Source organism: Verruconis gallopava, assembly GCF_000836295.1.
Source record: "Verruconis gallopava strain CBS 43764 unplaced genomic scaffold supercont1.2, whole genome shotgun sequence".
Taxonomy (NCBI): domain Eukaryota; kingdom Fungi; phylum Ascomycota; class Dothideomycetes; order Venturiales; family Sympoventuriaceae; genus Verruconis; species Verruconis gallopava.
Window position 1 is genome coordinate 151,071 of NW_015622138.1, and position 12,979 is coordinate 164,049.

General features: G+C 48.6%; 5 protein-coding genes across 7 annotated transcripts; 2 read left to right on the forward strand and 3 right to left on the reverse strand.

Moving 5' to 3' along the window:
* The first annotated feature begins 133 nt into the window (after positions 1-133).
* Positions 134-2,190, forward strand: PV09_00550 (mitochondrial-processing peptidase subunit beta). The gene is made up of 5 exons (XM_016353303.1): positions 134-359; positions 412-537; positions 592-669; positions 719-1,413; positions 1,468-2,190. The coding sequence occupies exons 1-5, from the start codon at positions 213-215 to the stop codon at positions 1,856-1,858; spliced, it is 1,437 nt and encodes a 478-aa protein (XP_016218456.1). The 5' UTR covers positions 134-212; the 3' UTR covers positions 1,859-2,190.
* Positions 2,191-3,086: 896 nt separating this feature from the next.
* Positions 3,087-4,509, reverse strand: PV09_00551 (uncharacterized protein; the record flags this gene model as incomplete). The annotated part of the gene is made up of 3 exons (XM_016353304.1): positions 3,087-3,202; positions 3,255-3,435; positions 3,484-4,509. The coding sequence occupies 3 exons, from the start codon at positions 4,507-4,509 to the stop codon at positions 3,087-3,089; spliced, it is 1,323 nt and encodes a 440-aa protein (XP_016218457.1).
* Positions 4,510-5,889: 1,380 nt separating this feature from the next.
* Positions 5,890-9,050, reverse strand: PV09_00552. Of its 2 annotated transcripts, XM_016353306.1 has the most exons (2): positions 7,192-9,050; positions 5,890-7,137 (listed from the first exon to the last, which is right to left on the reverse strand). In XM_016353306.1, the coding sequence occupies exons 1-2, from the start codon at positions 8,807-8,809 to the stop codon at positions 6,173-6,175; spliced, it is 2,583 nt and encodes an 860-aa protein (XP_016218459.1). In that variant the 5' UTR covers positions 8,810-9,050; the 3' UTR covers positions 5,890-6,172. The 2 variants fall into 2 exon arrangements, with proteins under 2 accessions (XP_016218459.1, XP_016218458.1); XM_016353305.1 differs by having other exon boundaries at positions 5,890-9,050.
* An 81-nt stretch (positions 9,051-9,131) lies between these two features.
* Positions 9,132-11,228, forward strand: PV09_00553 (uncharacterized protein). The gene is made up of 4 exons (XM_016353307.1): positions 9,132-9,503; positions 9,564-9,691; positions 9,751-10,491; positions 10,557-11,228. Exons 1-4 carry the CDS (start codon positions 9,383-9,385, stop codon positions 10,773-10,775), a joined length of 1,209 nt encoding a protein of 402 aa, XP_016218460.1. The 5' UTR covers positions 9,132-9,382; the 3' UTR covers positions 10,776-11,228.
* PV09_00554 lies at positions 10,502-12,975 on the reverse strand. 2 transcript variants are annotated; one of them, XM_016353309.1, is made up of 3 exons: positions 12,660-12,975; positions 11,889-12,571; positions 10,502-11,632 (listed from the first exon to the last, which is right to left on the reverse strand). In XM_016353309.1, exons 1-3 carry the CDS (start codon positions 12,776-12,778, stop codon positions 11,241-11,243), a joined length of 1,194 nt encoding a protein of 397 aa, XP_016218462.1. In that variant the 5' UTR covers positions 12,779-12,975; the 3' UTR covers positions 10,502-11,240. The 2 variants fall into 2 exon arrangements, with proteins under 2 accessions (XP_016218462.1, XP_016218461.1); XM_016353308.1 differs by having other exon boundaries at positions 10,502-11,762.
* Positions 12,976-12,979: the final 4 nt, after the last annotated feature.

Here is a 12,979-nt window from a genome sequence, read left to right on the forward strand (position 1 = left end):
GCCGAGGTGCGGCTGCCAATCAGCCAATGGCAAGGGAAACAAATCATCCGTTCAATTCTGTGTGTGCCTTCTTGATGCCTGAGGCAGACATCGGGTCAAGCCGCAAGAAACTGGCAGCTGGGTCGTTCTTCAACATCTCTGCTTTGCTTTGCTACTGCCTCCATCTCCCTACCCTCATCTCCTTCGTTTCTTTGTCAATTGCAACTGTTGCAATGGCATCGCGGCGGCTCGCTCTGAACCTTCAGCAGGCGCTGCGCAGCCGTGCTGCCATCAATGCCATCCGGCCCAGGCAGAGGTTTGCGACCGCCATCAGTCACGGTAGCAAGACCGAGTCAACAACTTTATCCAATGGCTTCACCGTAGGTAGATACGTGGTATACAAGGCGTAGAGTGTGCTGACACGTCTGTTAGATCGCGACTGAGCACTCTCCCTGGGCACAAACATCGACCGTGGGTGTGTGGATAGACGCAGGAAGTCGTGCAGAGACGGACAAGACCAATGGCACCGCCCATTTCCTAGAGCATCTAGCATTCAAGGTGCATCAAAATAGCTTGATCATGCGGGAAACATGTTAACCAGATGGATCATAGGGTACCGAGAAACGGACACAACAGCAACTAGAACTTGAGATTGAAAACATGGGTGGTCACCTGAACGCTTATACATCGGTAAGTTGTCTGCGTTCGTAGCGTTGGGCTCAAACTGAGATGCAGGTAGCGCGAAAACACCGTGTACTACGCCAAGTCGTTCAATTCCGACGTCCCAGCCACTGTTGACATCCTTGCCGATATTCTCCAGAATTCTAAGCTCGAGCCAGCAGCTATTGAACGCGAGCGCGACGTCATTCTTCGCGAGCAAGAGGAGGTTGACAAGCAGCTAGAGGAAGTTGTCTTTGACCATCTTCATGCAACCGCCTTCCAAGGCCAGGCTCTCGGTCGCACGATTCTGGGTCCGAAGGAAAACATTCAAACCATCAGTCGTGACGATTTAGTCAACTACATCAAGACGAACTATACTGCTGATCGCATGGTTCTTGTTGGTGCTGGTGGTGTTCCACATCAACAGCTCGTTGAGCTTGCTGAGAAGTACTTTTCCGGCCTTCCCGCAGCACCACCATCAGAATACGCGGCTCGCGTAGTCGCTGCACAGAAGGCAAAGCCGGACTTCATCGGCTCCGAGGTGAGAATTCGAGATGACACACTGCCAACAGCCAACATCGCTATCGCTGTCGAAGGTGTGAGCTGGAAGGACCCGGATTACTTCACTGCTCTTGTCACTCAAGCCATAGTTGGTAACTGGGATCGCGCAATGGGTAGCTCGCCATACATGGGCAGCAAGCTCAGCACCTTTGTGCACAACAACCACCTGGCAAACAGCTTCATGAGCTTCTCCACCAGCTATAGCGACACCGGGTAAGCTGATGTATATCTCAATCAAGACAGAACAAGCTAACATCGCGTGCATAGTCTTTGGGGTATCTACCTCGTCACTGAGAATATTGGTCAAGTCGACGACCTCGTCCACTTCACTCTCCGCGAGTGGTCCCGCCTGTCGTGGTCCGTCTCGGAGGCTGAGGTAGAGCGCGCTAAGGCCCAGCTCAAGGCTTCCATTCTTCTCTCACTTGACGGCACAACTGCCGTAGCTGAGGATATCGGTCGTCAGATTGTTACTACTGGTCGACGTTTGAGCCCAGAGGAGGTCGAGCGTGTTATCGGCTCAATCACGCACCACGATGTCATGGACTTCGCGAAGAGGAAGCTGTGGGACCAAGATATCGCTATCTCGGCGGTAGGTCGGATCGAGGCTCTGCTAGACTATAATAGGGTCCGGAATGATATGTCCAGGATGCTGTCGTAGAGATGTGCCAAGTTGTGAGGAAGAAGATGAAGGAAGTAGTGTGAAAAATGTACATTTATCATCTGTGCGAAAGGCTACTTTTTTCTCCTTAGGTATCTGCCTTGTGAGATAGATGTAGACACTGCGTATCTAAAGTCTACTTTTCTTTGATAACGGCTTCCTTGAAACATTGCCGGCTTCCGTGTCCGAGGAGACTGCTGAGAGTCAGTAGCCCTTCAAAGAAGACTTTTTCAGTTTATAGTAAAGATGCAGTCAATGAGTCTCCAGAACGTTGGGTTTCGAGAGGAAAGATGACTCAATAGCAAATGATAGCACGATGTTGGCTCGTCAAATTGGCTCACGCACGATATCTTTCCTATCAACGAGGTTCTAATCTCATGCCTAAGATGGAATTCCCCATCTTCAAAATCCTAGAGCAGCCTTCACGCCTTGATGAGCAGTCTATGCATATTATGGTGATGGAACCTGCAAATATCCTCGCAGAGGCTCAGCCGCGCGTGGGAGTTGAACGGGTAATTCGATGGAGGATCAGTAAAACAAGAACACCGTGGCAGATTAAGACGTACCAACAGAAAGCCACATGAGGTATGAAAGCGGTGAATCAAACTGAGATTACTGACAGTTCCTAGAGTGACTGAGAAAGTTTGTAGAAAATAAAGTAAAATGGATAGGACATCATACTATTAGAGATGCTCGTGGGAAATAAAAAGACAGTGGGCATAAACATGAATCGCTTTCATGGCCATGAGTATTCAAAATATTCGACTTAAGCTATGTGATATGATCGATGATGAAGTCAATGGCAAAGCACAGCTACGGAAGATAAAGGCACATTACCCTTGGCCACTTAAATGGTTACTGATGGATAGCGAAAATGACATGAAGAAGAGGAAAAGCATGTAAAAGCATTGCGATCTCTAGATATTTCTTTCAAAAACACTTATGTGTTGCTAGAAAAGGACGGGCTGAAGAATAATTTCAAAGACTTCAACAAGTGGAGTCACGAAAGCAATTAAGTATTAGCACCAGAACTTCGTTGCCTATCATATGTTCTGGAAACAAAACAACTCAGGGAGCGTAATACATCCTTATTCCCATAGAACGGCTTCCAAATGATCAGCTGGTACACTGTCATCACCTCAACGAAAATGGAAGTCAAACAGCGGCGACGTCGGCATCATTCTTTCGTCCATCATCTCCCGCATCATCTTGTCCAGGCTACAACATATTAGTTGATGAATCCAAACTCCGTTATGAAACTTACATTGGCAATTTCATACTCGAGGATTTTAATGAACTTATAGAAGATAACGGCAGCAATAGCGCCGGCTCCGGGTCCCACCCCTGAGTAGATTGTGTTAACGTTTTATCTCCAAGAACGTTGCGGAGAACTTACAATAGATCCAATGTTCTTTATCGAACGAACCAGTCACAACGCATGGTCCAAATGATCTGGCAGGGTTTAACGAACCTCCTGTGTAGTAAACTCCAACAAGTTCTGCAATAAATAAAGCGAGACCAATGCCAACTGGTGCTATGAAAGTCGCTCTGTGTTTTTCCTTTGCCAGGAGAAATATCTGACGGCTTTAGCAACACAAGACCTATTGGCTCATTGAAGGACTTACAGTGAAGACGAGTTCGAAGGTGAGGATCCCTTCGATGAAAACGCCTCGAACCAGAGATGTGCCACTCGACAGAGTGGTCCGAACTTTGAAATCTGTAGGAAACAAGACCTTCACAACCTCAGATGCGAATATACTGCCAGCTATTTGCATCGAAACCAAAAGCACAGCCCTGAAGGCGCTGATTGCTCTTGTCATTGCCATAGCCAGTGTGACCGCGGGGTTGAAAAGTCCGCCGGATATGCGAAAGAAAACCCAGACATTGACCATGAGCGAGAAACCGAAAGAGAGAGCAATGTACAACAACACCTCGGGGCTGAAACCAGTCTGCGCGTTTGTGGTCGTGTTCTGTGCAGTCTGGCTTCCAACATTCGCGACCTGAGTTCCAGCGAATGCGAAGAAGAGAAACATACTAGTCCCCACAAACTCGCCGATTGCAGCCACGAAATGCCCTTTCAGTGTTTTTGACATCCACTTGGTGTATGGCAGTCGATATTCACTCGAATCTAGACTTCTTCTTCGTGGCGGCCCACCTGTAGGAGGATGCTTTCTCTCGCCGCGGACAATGTACACCTCATCGTAATCGTCGTCATCTTCAAGTTCGACTGGTATTTTCTTGGGCATGTCGCTCATGGGCCTCGTTACTCGTTGCCGTGGCTGATAAGACATCGGTACTCGTGATGCTCTTGAGGTGCTCCTATACATTGTACTCCCGCCTTCGTCAGGAAATTCGAGATATCTCTGCATAGGTCTAGGATAATCTGGATAGTAGGCAGTCTCTCGCTCTCGTTCGGTCTCCCTTCTTTTCCGGTCATAATAGCCTCTCCAGTATTCGTCTCTTTTAGCATCATCAGCGCTCCATCTTGGCTTCAATTCAGGTGCGGCAGATTCTTGACCAAGCTGGTTGTTCTCGTAGGACATGCCTAGGCTCGGCTCTGGCAAAGGCCTTCCAGGTTGTCTCAGTGGAGAGTGAATCTCATTGGAATTCTGCGCAGATGCTTCTCCCTTCCCTTGTGGAATTGTAGCCATTGAAGGTATAGAGCAGTATTGTTTTACAGATTTTCCACAGTGCTGACCGTATGCCTTTAAACTAAGATTTGTAGAAGGAATTGCAATATATATAAATATTGGGCATTAACTCATGTAGACTTTACAGGATGAGAGACAACAATCGCAGGCGCGCGCTGAAAGGCGGCATTATGAATTCCTAGAAACTTCCTCCGCCAGTCATTTTAAGATGTATTCGAACCAACCACCTGTGTCCAGGGTTCGTGAAGCATTACGCATACGTCAAAAGGGAATGACAGGAACGATTAAGGAAACAGCTAATCTGGCCGTTCACCGCCAGCCGATCGTGAGAGAATCCTGGGATGTCTTTTCATCAGAAACAGTATAAGCAGATCCGAGAGGCTGGTGTGACGTCGAAAGTAAGTCCACGTCAAATTGCTCATGCGAGAGGCATGGAAGTCCCATGAAGATGTGGTGGGAGCGACATGGGACCAATGACGATAGCAGCGGACGTACTGCCTGGATGCCGATGTGTCGATTGGAGTTCAGGTGGAAGCGAGTCTTAGTCCGCATGTTATTCGTCCAACTTTTCAAGTACTTTACATCTCCTATAGGCATGGGGATTTGAGATTAGCGATCGAAGTCTTGATTTGATAGGTGAAGAGCCAGCATCCCCAGACTAGCGTCATCTGGCAATATCCCAGTTGGCGATCTTGAAACCACGGAGACTACGAGCTGACCACGCCTCCGTCATCTTCCTGGCTCTTCCAGCCATGTTAGAATGGCATGATTACAATCATCGTACGAGTCGAGATACAAAAATCCTGATTTTCGGGACCAGTTTTTTGGCCCCAACGTCCCTGGTTAGATTACGAGGCGGCAAGCAACCTCCAAGCCAGGAAGTTCGCCTTTGTTGAAGTTCGAAATAAATATATTCTATAATTGAGGCACATATTTTCAATTCCAACACAAAATATTGATCGCAGCCTCAGATATCTATTGTCAAAGTTCTCGGTCGCAATTTTCCCAATTGTCCGTCATCTTCAAGATCATCTCTTGAACAAGTCCGAAGTAAAGATGACCACCTTCGAATCACAAATGTTATCGCCATGCTAGTATTAGAAGACGGCCTATCGCCTCGAAAGAAAAGAAATTCGAAACGAAGAATGTACATGCCTTCTAGACAAGGTGCGACTTGTAGGCATAGTAGAAGCCGATCATGAACCATTATCCAGAGCATGGTTTCAAGCCTTTGAGTAAAGTGGCGAGAAAATTAGCTGTGTCAATATCTTCCTTCAATCTACGGAGCTCTTTTTAGGCGCACAACATGTTAGCATAGAAACAGCGCGTGTGCACTCAAGGAAGGCAATTATTAGGGAAATAAAGGTAGTAGCTTTTAGGTCTTCGGAGATGTAAGGCCTCTACATTGACTTTGCGAAAACAGAAGTATTACTTCACATAATTCTTTCCGTGTACCAACACAAATCCACCTTGACACAAAATCACCCTTGCTTTCAATATTGTCGACGTAGAACTCTGGAGGTTATCATAATGCGGAAAAAATATAAAAGTTCCCGCGCCACCGCAATGCTGAAAGAATAAGCAGGGTATGCACGGAGGACTATAGAGCCTTGTGCAAAGAAACAATCTGATCCACTAAAACGATGAACTCCACGGTCTTCTCTCATTTCGGTTTGGGAGAGCGTCCTATCCCTAACGTAGTTCTCAGCAACCAATTGGCCCACCCTTCCTTCGGCTGCAGATCTCGTTCCATCTCCTGAACTCTACTTTCCAGGCTTTGCACCTGCAATTCAAATTCTGAAACGCCATCCTCGACATCATCAACTTTACTCCTTAACGCATTGATCTCATATTCCAACTTTGCGCCTAACACCTCGATTTCTCGTACTGTTTCCTCGAGTTGTGCCTTCTGGATCTCTATCACTCCCCGAGAATGCGCTTCTAGGGCGCGATATTCTTCCAAGCGCGGGCAATAAAGGGAATCGAGAGTTTCTTGGTCACTTCGGGCCAGGCTGATCAGTCGATTCACGCTACTGACGGAATCCTGCACCCATGGTGACAGAGTGGTTTCAAGGCTTAGAAGACGTTGGCTGGTGATAAGGGCTCTTTCTGCGATTTGTCTAGAAGCCACAAGTTGAGCAGTAGTGGTGGAGAGTGCCAGACTGTCGGACAGTTCAGGGGTTTTGTTAATGGATTCCCATCGTAGGATAGCGTCCTCTGCTATGCTGAAAGATATTGTACGTGGCCAGAAAGCTTCGTGACGTTGTTTTGACAAATCTGCACGAAAATCTTGTAAACTGTGTCGGCGTCTGAGAAGACTACCAACGTCATGGTCGGGTACCAGATTTCCGGGATGAATTTCGTCCAGATCGATGTCATTATGCAGAGATTGTGCAATGGAAGCCGTCGAGGATTGATCCATGCGATCGACTTTCAATTCAATCTGTTCATCCAGAAAATTCTGGCCATCTCTTTCCTCATCGGACGGTGGTTCGATATGTTGTTGGAACGAAAGTGCCTCCGGAGCATCAGGTGACATCTCCGCTACAATACCCCTAAACATTGGATTCCGCGAAAATTGGCTACCAGCATCTGTTGACTTCACTGGATGAAGATGTATATGATCGTCTGCCCTTAGCAATTCAGCTTCTGGTATTTGGCTCGGATATGGCGATTCGCTACCTTTGGATCGATCATGATCATGATCATCTTTCGGATGCGTTATTGAGCCATGTGTACGTAAACTGACCGCGTCTTTGATTCTGCCCAAATGGCGAGTGGAATCATGTTCCTTGTGTGCCGAATCAAGAGTATGTCGCTTCGACAAGCGGTGAGAGCCTTCGCTCAAAGTCTTTGACTTCATGCTCTCCACAGTGTTAGTTCGATCTAAACCTTCTCTCGCAGATTCCACAGTGCTCTCCTTGCGCCGACCGGCCCGACTGTATCCGCCGGCAGATGTACTGTGAAATTCAACTGGAGTATCGCTGACAAGCCGGTCGAACATAGCCCTGGATGATTGACCTTTTCGTGGTTTCCCGAGCCAAAGCCATTTTGCTCGAGCACCAACAATGCATGAGATGAATTGATCAATATCCGGAGTTTCAACTTCAGTGATACCAGACTTATCCCTTGCACCGACCATATCCATGACCATTTCACCGCCCTTGCCACCCAGCTCCGCAACAGTACCCTTAATTGCACGTGGGACAATCCATCCCTCGTTATTAGCTGCTTTCGCGGTGACTCTATGAAGCCTGGTCAGTGTTGCATGGTCTAGCCGACGCGTCTTTGGCATCCGCTGTGCCTTTTGAAAGTAGGCTATGGCTCTCTTCATGTGTTCGATCTCAAATACGTCCTTAGGTACAGGTGCGCCGTATGCATGGAGTCTGTTTCTCGCGCCCATAACGAGTCCCATCAGAGCTGCTACAGTGGTGGGTCCTAAAATGCCATCGTGTGGTTCGATATTGTAAAACTCGGTGCCAAATTCAACCCACCAGTCGTTCAATGCCTTCTCCGTCATATCACATAGAAGACTGTCGCAGTACTCCGGTTCGAGCTTGTCAAACAATAAAAGCGAAACTTGACAAAGCTTTACCAACTCAAGGACCGCCTGTCCAAAAGGTATCTTCTCGCTTGCCCGGTATAGCTGGTAGAACTTCGATACCGTCGAACTTGCTGGCTTTGCCAAAGTCAACGCAGTGCGACCTGAACATCCAAGCCTTTTCAAATTCTCGTTGATGAAAAAATCCTCTCGGTATTTGATTGGATCGCCTTCTGGCACAGGTATGACGGTAAGGGACGAGGGGAAAGCACTCAGATTTGTAATCCATATTGTGCCTAGTGCTGTTTCCCGTCGCCTAGCATGGTACTTGTGGATGGCATCAAAGTACGTCTTCAGTCTTGGTGACCACAGGTCCTCATTTATGGGTACGCTGAGAACACCGCAGATAATCTCGTGTGCTGTCTCGCCGGTGTAGGTCGTAATGAGGAAGGTAGGGTGCGTTCGCGAGCAAGCCCATTGTTCGACCAAGTATGTCTCGTAGCCGACGAGCTTGGTTCTGCGTACTAGAACCTGCGTTGTTGGATCTTCTTCGAGATACCTGAAAGCCACTGGGTCGGTAAAAACGAACCGCTGATGTGTAGAAGGCTTCTCGTTGCCATGGGAGTTCGGTACTAGTGTGCTCTCCGTTCGCGATGTCGACATAGACGACCTGTGAACAGTTGGGATCATTGTTGACGATGGCTGCGCTGCAATAAGACGTTTGCTAGCTGCCCTGGAAGGCTGTCCGCTACCAGACATGGTGGTCTGCTCTCGGAGTTTCTGATACCCTATCTCCTCCCACCCTCGGTCGTTGTTGATAGCTGTCCTGCCTGCCGACAGCAGAGCCTCTCATTGCAGCGCTGTGAAGATCGTGGAAGCTGCAATATTCGGAAAAAATATGTGCATGTAAGGCGATCTGTTTTGGCCTCATGGTTCATGCACAGAAGACATGGTAACTTAATGAGAGGTGTTGGTCATTTGGATTGCAACGGGCGGTTGGTTTGACCCATGCTCTTGACATCGTCATGGTTGGCGGCAAGTGGCACATGCTTGCATATAGGTGTGGGCCAGCTTCGAACGTCAAGCCCCAAACACAGCAAGCTCTCCTCCCCCTACAGATGGTCCTCAAGGGTTGTAATATACGTAGAAGCACTATGTTATATTGCGCCAGAACTGTTGGGTACCTTGCAAGTCTCATCTTGTCGTCGACTGCTCCATCATAACCTTGCAAACCCCTCAACAACCATCGATGACCAGCTAGGATCGACCGCCAATCGAAACTTTACCACATTATCGTCTACACACTGCCTCCTCTTTCTATTTGGCGCCAGCATGGAAGCAATTAAGGAGAAACTGGTGCCACTGGCGCAGAAGGGGAACTTGGAGAAGACAATAGAGGACGTTCAGGCCGCGATTGACATCCTCGTGAAAGCAAGAGACAAAATACAACATGGTCAGCCAGATAACATTTGGCCAAAGCAATTTGTTGCACTTAGCTAATGCGTGTTTACAGATAACGCTACAGCGGGCCTTACCATGGCGAATCTTAAGAAGCCTATCAAAGAATCGTTTGACAAAGCCAATAGCGACCTGAATGATGCATACGCTGTCCAGACCAAGTACTCCAAAGCTTTAGATAAGGTATGCGACACCAGCTCGACAGAGAGTATTTATCAAACCCTGCTAACCTCGTTTTACAGAAATTCAAATCTCTCCCCGCCTTCACACCTGAAGATGATGCCCTCTCCAATCAGCACTTCCTCATAAATCGTGCAATCGCCATGCACCTCCTCCGTGAAGGTCAATTCGGCGTTGCCTCGACATTTCTCGACGAGGCAAACAGAAACCCGCCTGCCACAGCCGATGAAGGAGCCTCCAAGCAGCCATGGGAGTTCAAGTCCGATTCATTGCAGAAGCAATTCTCGGAGATGTACAGCATTCTCCACGCGTTGCGGCAGGAGCGGAACCTGACGCCGGCTATTCAATGGGCTGGAAAACACAGCGATGAGCTAGAGAAGAGGGGGAGCAACCTTGAATTTGAGCTCTTTCGACTCGAGTTTGCTCGTGTATTTGCCGGAGAAGACACCGAGGATCCGAACGCAAAGGCTTCTGGGCCGTTCCGTGCCCTGGCATATGCTAGAAACAAGGCAATTCCGTTCCAGAAGCGGTATGAAGCTGAAATATGCCAGTTGAGTGGAGCTGCCGCGTTCTGGGAGAATATCAGAGAGTCTCCATATGGTCATATATTCGGCAATGCCAGTGCTTGGGACGAGGTGGCGACTAGCTTCACAAGGGAATTCTGCTCATTACTGGGCTTGAGTGCCGACAGTCCCTTGTATGTGGCTGTCACAGCAGGCGCGATCGCCCTGCCAGTATTGAACAAAGCGAAGACGCTCATGAAGGCGAATCGGACTGAGTGGACGACTGCACAGGAACTACCGGTAAGCTTACCCGTTGTGAAAGATGCTGATGATAGAATCTATGCTCATATATGCTTGGAAATTAGATCGAGATACCCCTTCCACCAGCCTACCACTTCCATTCCATTTTTGTGTGTCCTGTCAGCAAGGAACAAGCCACAGACTCCAACCCACCAATGCGAATGCCATGTGGACACGTCATATGCCGAGATTCTCTAGAGAGGATAAGCAAAGGCACCAGATTCAAATGTCCTTATTGTCCCGCAGAGTCATCACCTAGTCAGGCGAAGAAGGTTTTCTTGTAGAGGCTTTCGAGCGTGGTTTTTACGATCAAGTCACGATTCCCAACACAGTAGCATATGAGAGGAGTGTATGGAGTTCCTTAGTACCATTATTCCTGCAACGTCCGACATAACCTGCGATGATATCACCCGGCTAGTCCAGTGAGTCAATTAGGATACCAAAAGACACCATGAGTCAATGATGTTCTCACGAATAGTCATCCCTTCTCAGCCCTTTATTTTCCTGTCCCTATTCGGTCTTGTCACACTTGGGTTCCGTATCTTCTAGACCTCATATGCCCTGTCTTGAAGTAGATGTACCTGACAATGTCCGGCGATGGTGTATATGTACCACCTGCAGAGATACCATACTCTCCACGGTCCAGTGGTTGTGGATCTTCATCGGGAAGCACAAAACCCCCACGATAGGTGTATTTGAAAATCGTAAGAATCAACCCATCCTTCACAAGATGGTCGAGTCATTATTCGCTAACCGATACTACTTGTTCGCGAGCCGCCAAGTCTCGCCCAACCCCAGATGGGATTGATAGCCTTCTCATACTGTATCCTGTTCCTTGTACTCTTCGGGCTCTCTCCCTCTTCCCTCTCTGCTCTTGGAGATGGCTCGCTCGGAAGGTGCTTCCCATTCACTTGTAGATCCGAGACTGCGCCTGGAGATTTTCCGCGGCGTTCGTCTTCCAGGCTTGGGAGAATTGAGGATGCGGGTTGGCGTTCGGCTGAAGCTGCTTGTTCCTGCTTCGGAGAGTGCGGATTTGAAATCGTCGTCGTCCTCGAACTCCTCTTTACCCCGTTCGTCATGGCAAATGTAGTCGTTGGAATTATTCTCAGCTTTTCCGTCGTCTGATCGCGAGGCCGGATATCTGTCGTTTGTCTCAGCGAAGCCATTGATGTGAGGTGTCGCGAGCGAGGTCGTCCCTCCTGGTCGCGAAGTTGCAGGAGTGGATGGTGACGAATCTGTTTGTCTGGCAGAGAAGTCTGAGCGCGAGACGGCTTTTAGGTGAATTGTGAGCGAGCTATCTTCGTTGTGCGAGGCTGATGGAAGGGTTTCGACGAACCTCAGGGCTTTTTAAACGACTGGGCATATGTTGTGCGTGCAAGAGGCAGGGAATTAGTTACCTAGCTTCTTCTTGCCACGTACGTGGCAGTTGGGGCCTTCATTATGGTCGTGATACTCGCAGCCTGTCTCCTCGGTGGGATCCTCAAAGAGTAAACCACCCATACCCTTTTTGATTGCATTTATGAGTTCCACAGCGAAATCTGCGTTGTTTTCGAAGCACGGTCGGTAGCTCTCAGCATCCTTGTCGCTGTCGGGATCCATGATCTGCCTTGCGGCGATGTTAACCATCAGCTTGCGAAACGGTGACTGCTCAGCGCTCTGGCGGTATATTACATTTAGCTCTTCTGGATCAGGGACAAGTCCGGCCTGATTCAATGCCTTTCGATACTGGTCCATGGCTATATTCTTCAGCCTTGGTAAATCAAGTCTCTCACAAAGTTGATGCAGCTTTTGACACGAAACAGCATAGTCGTACTTGTCTTGGTCATCCGCGATGTTTGACACGTCTTCTATCTTGCCCTGATACAGCCATTTAACAAGCAGCTCGAACCCAGCCGGATCATCGTCTGGAAGGTCCAGGCGCAAGTTGTCTGTCTGACCTTTTTTTCTGGGCGTACTGTCCGGCGAGTGCTGAAGCTCAGTCTGTAGATACTCTGAATGGAACGCCAGTATATTGCGGTGTATAGGCCAGTGTTGTTTTGTTTCGCCGACGTATACGTCAACGATAGGACCCGCTACCAGTCTTTCGAGCTCTTAGCAGGATATACAGCAAAGAAGGAAGGTCTCAAACCACGTGCTGCACGCATGCAGTAAGAGAGTAGGCGACGTACTCGGCGAATGTCTTTGCGTTTGCTTCTCCCACATTTTGAGCCATTGCTAGGATGCGTCGAGACGAATCTGGATAACCAAAGTCACGCCAATAAACAAGACTATCCTGCCACAATCCCATGTGATGGATGAGGCATTATATGAGAGTCGCGCAAAGCCAGCGCATTGATACGAAACTGGTATGAAGAGTCTGGGTGAGACAGACAGACCAGGCTGACGGCAGCGAGGGGTGCGCAGTATTTGAGCGCACCGCTGCTTCTGGAGCACGACGATTGCGTGCATGCTGGGATGAAAGCAAGGGCGGAATCCTGTTTGCTGATGC

Excerpts from the sequence above, each read along its gene's own strand:
- PV09_00554 (XM_016353308.1), bottom strand. The coding sequence starts at position 12,778 with ATGGGATTGTGGCAGGATAGTCTTGTTTATTGGCGTGACTTTGGTTAT. Across the intron at positions 12,572-12,659 it reads AACGCAAAGACATTCGCCGA|ACTGGTAGCGGGTCCTATCG; the intron begins GTACGTCGCCTA and ends AGAGCTCGAAAG. Across the intron at positions 11,763-11,888 it reads ACGTGGCAAGAAGAAGCTAG|CCGTCTCGCGCTCAGACTTC; the intron begins GTAACTAATTCC and ends TTCACCTAAAAG.
- PV09_00552 (XM_016353305.1), bottom strand. The coding sequence starts at position 8,809 with ATGTCTGGTAGCGGACAGCCTTCCAGGGCAGCTAGCAAACGTCTTATT.
- PV09_00553 (XM_016353307.1), top strand. The coding sequence starts at position 9,383 with ATGGAAGCAATTAAGGAGAAACTGGTGCCACTGGCGCAGAAGGGGAAC. Across the intron at positions 9,692-9,750 it reads ACTCCAAAGCTTTAGATAAG|AAATTCAAATCTCTCCCCGC; the intron begins GTATGCGACACC and ends CTCGTTTTACAG. Across the intron at positions 10,492-10,556 it reads CGACTGCACAGGAACTACCG|ATCGAGATACCCCTTCCACC; the intron begins GTAAGCTTACCC and ends CTTGGAAATTAG.
- PV09_00550 (XM_016353303.1), top strand. The coding sequence starts at position 213 with ATGGCATCGCGGCGGCTCGCTCTGAACCTTCAGCAGGCGCTGCGCAGC. Across the intron at positions 360-411 it reads CTTTATCCAATGGCTTCACC|ATCGCGACTGAGCACTCTCC; the intron begins GTAGGTAGATAC and ends CACGTCTGTTAG. Across the intron at positions 538-591 it reads TAGAGCATCTAGCATTCAAG|GGTACCGAGAAACGGACACA; the intron begins GTGCATCAAAAT and ends GATGGATCATAG.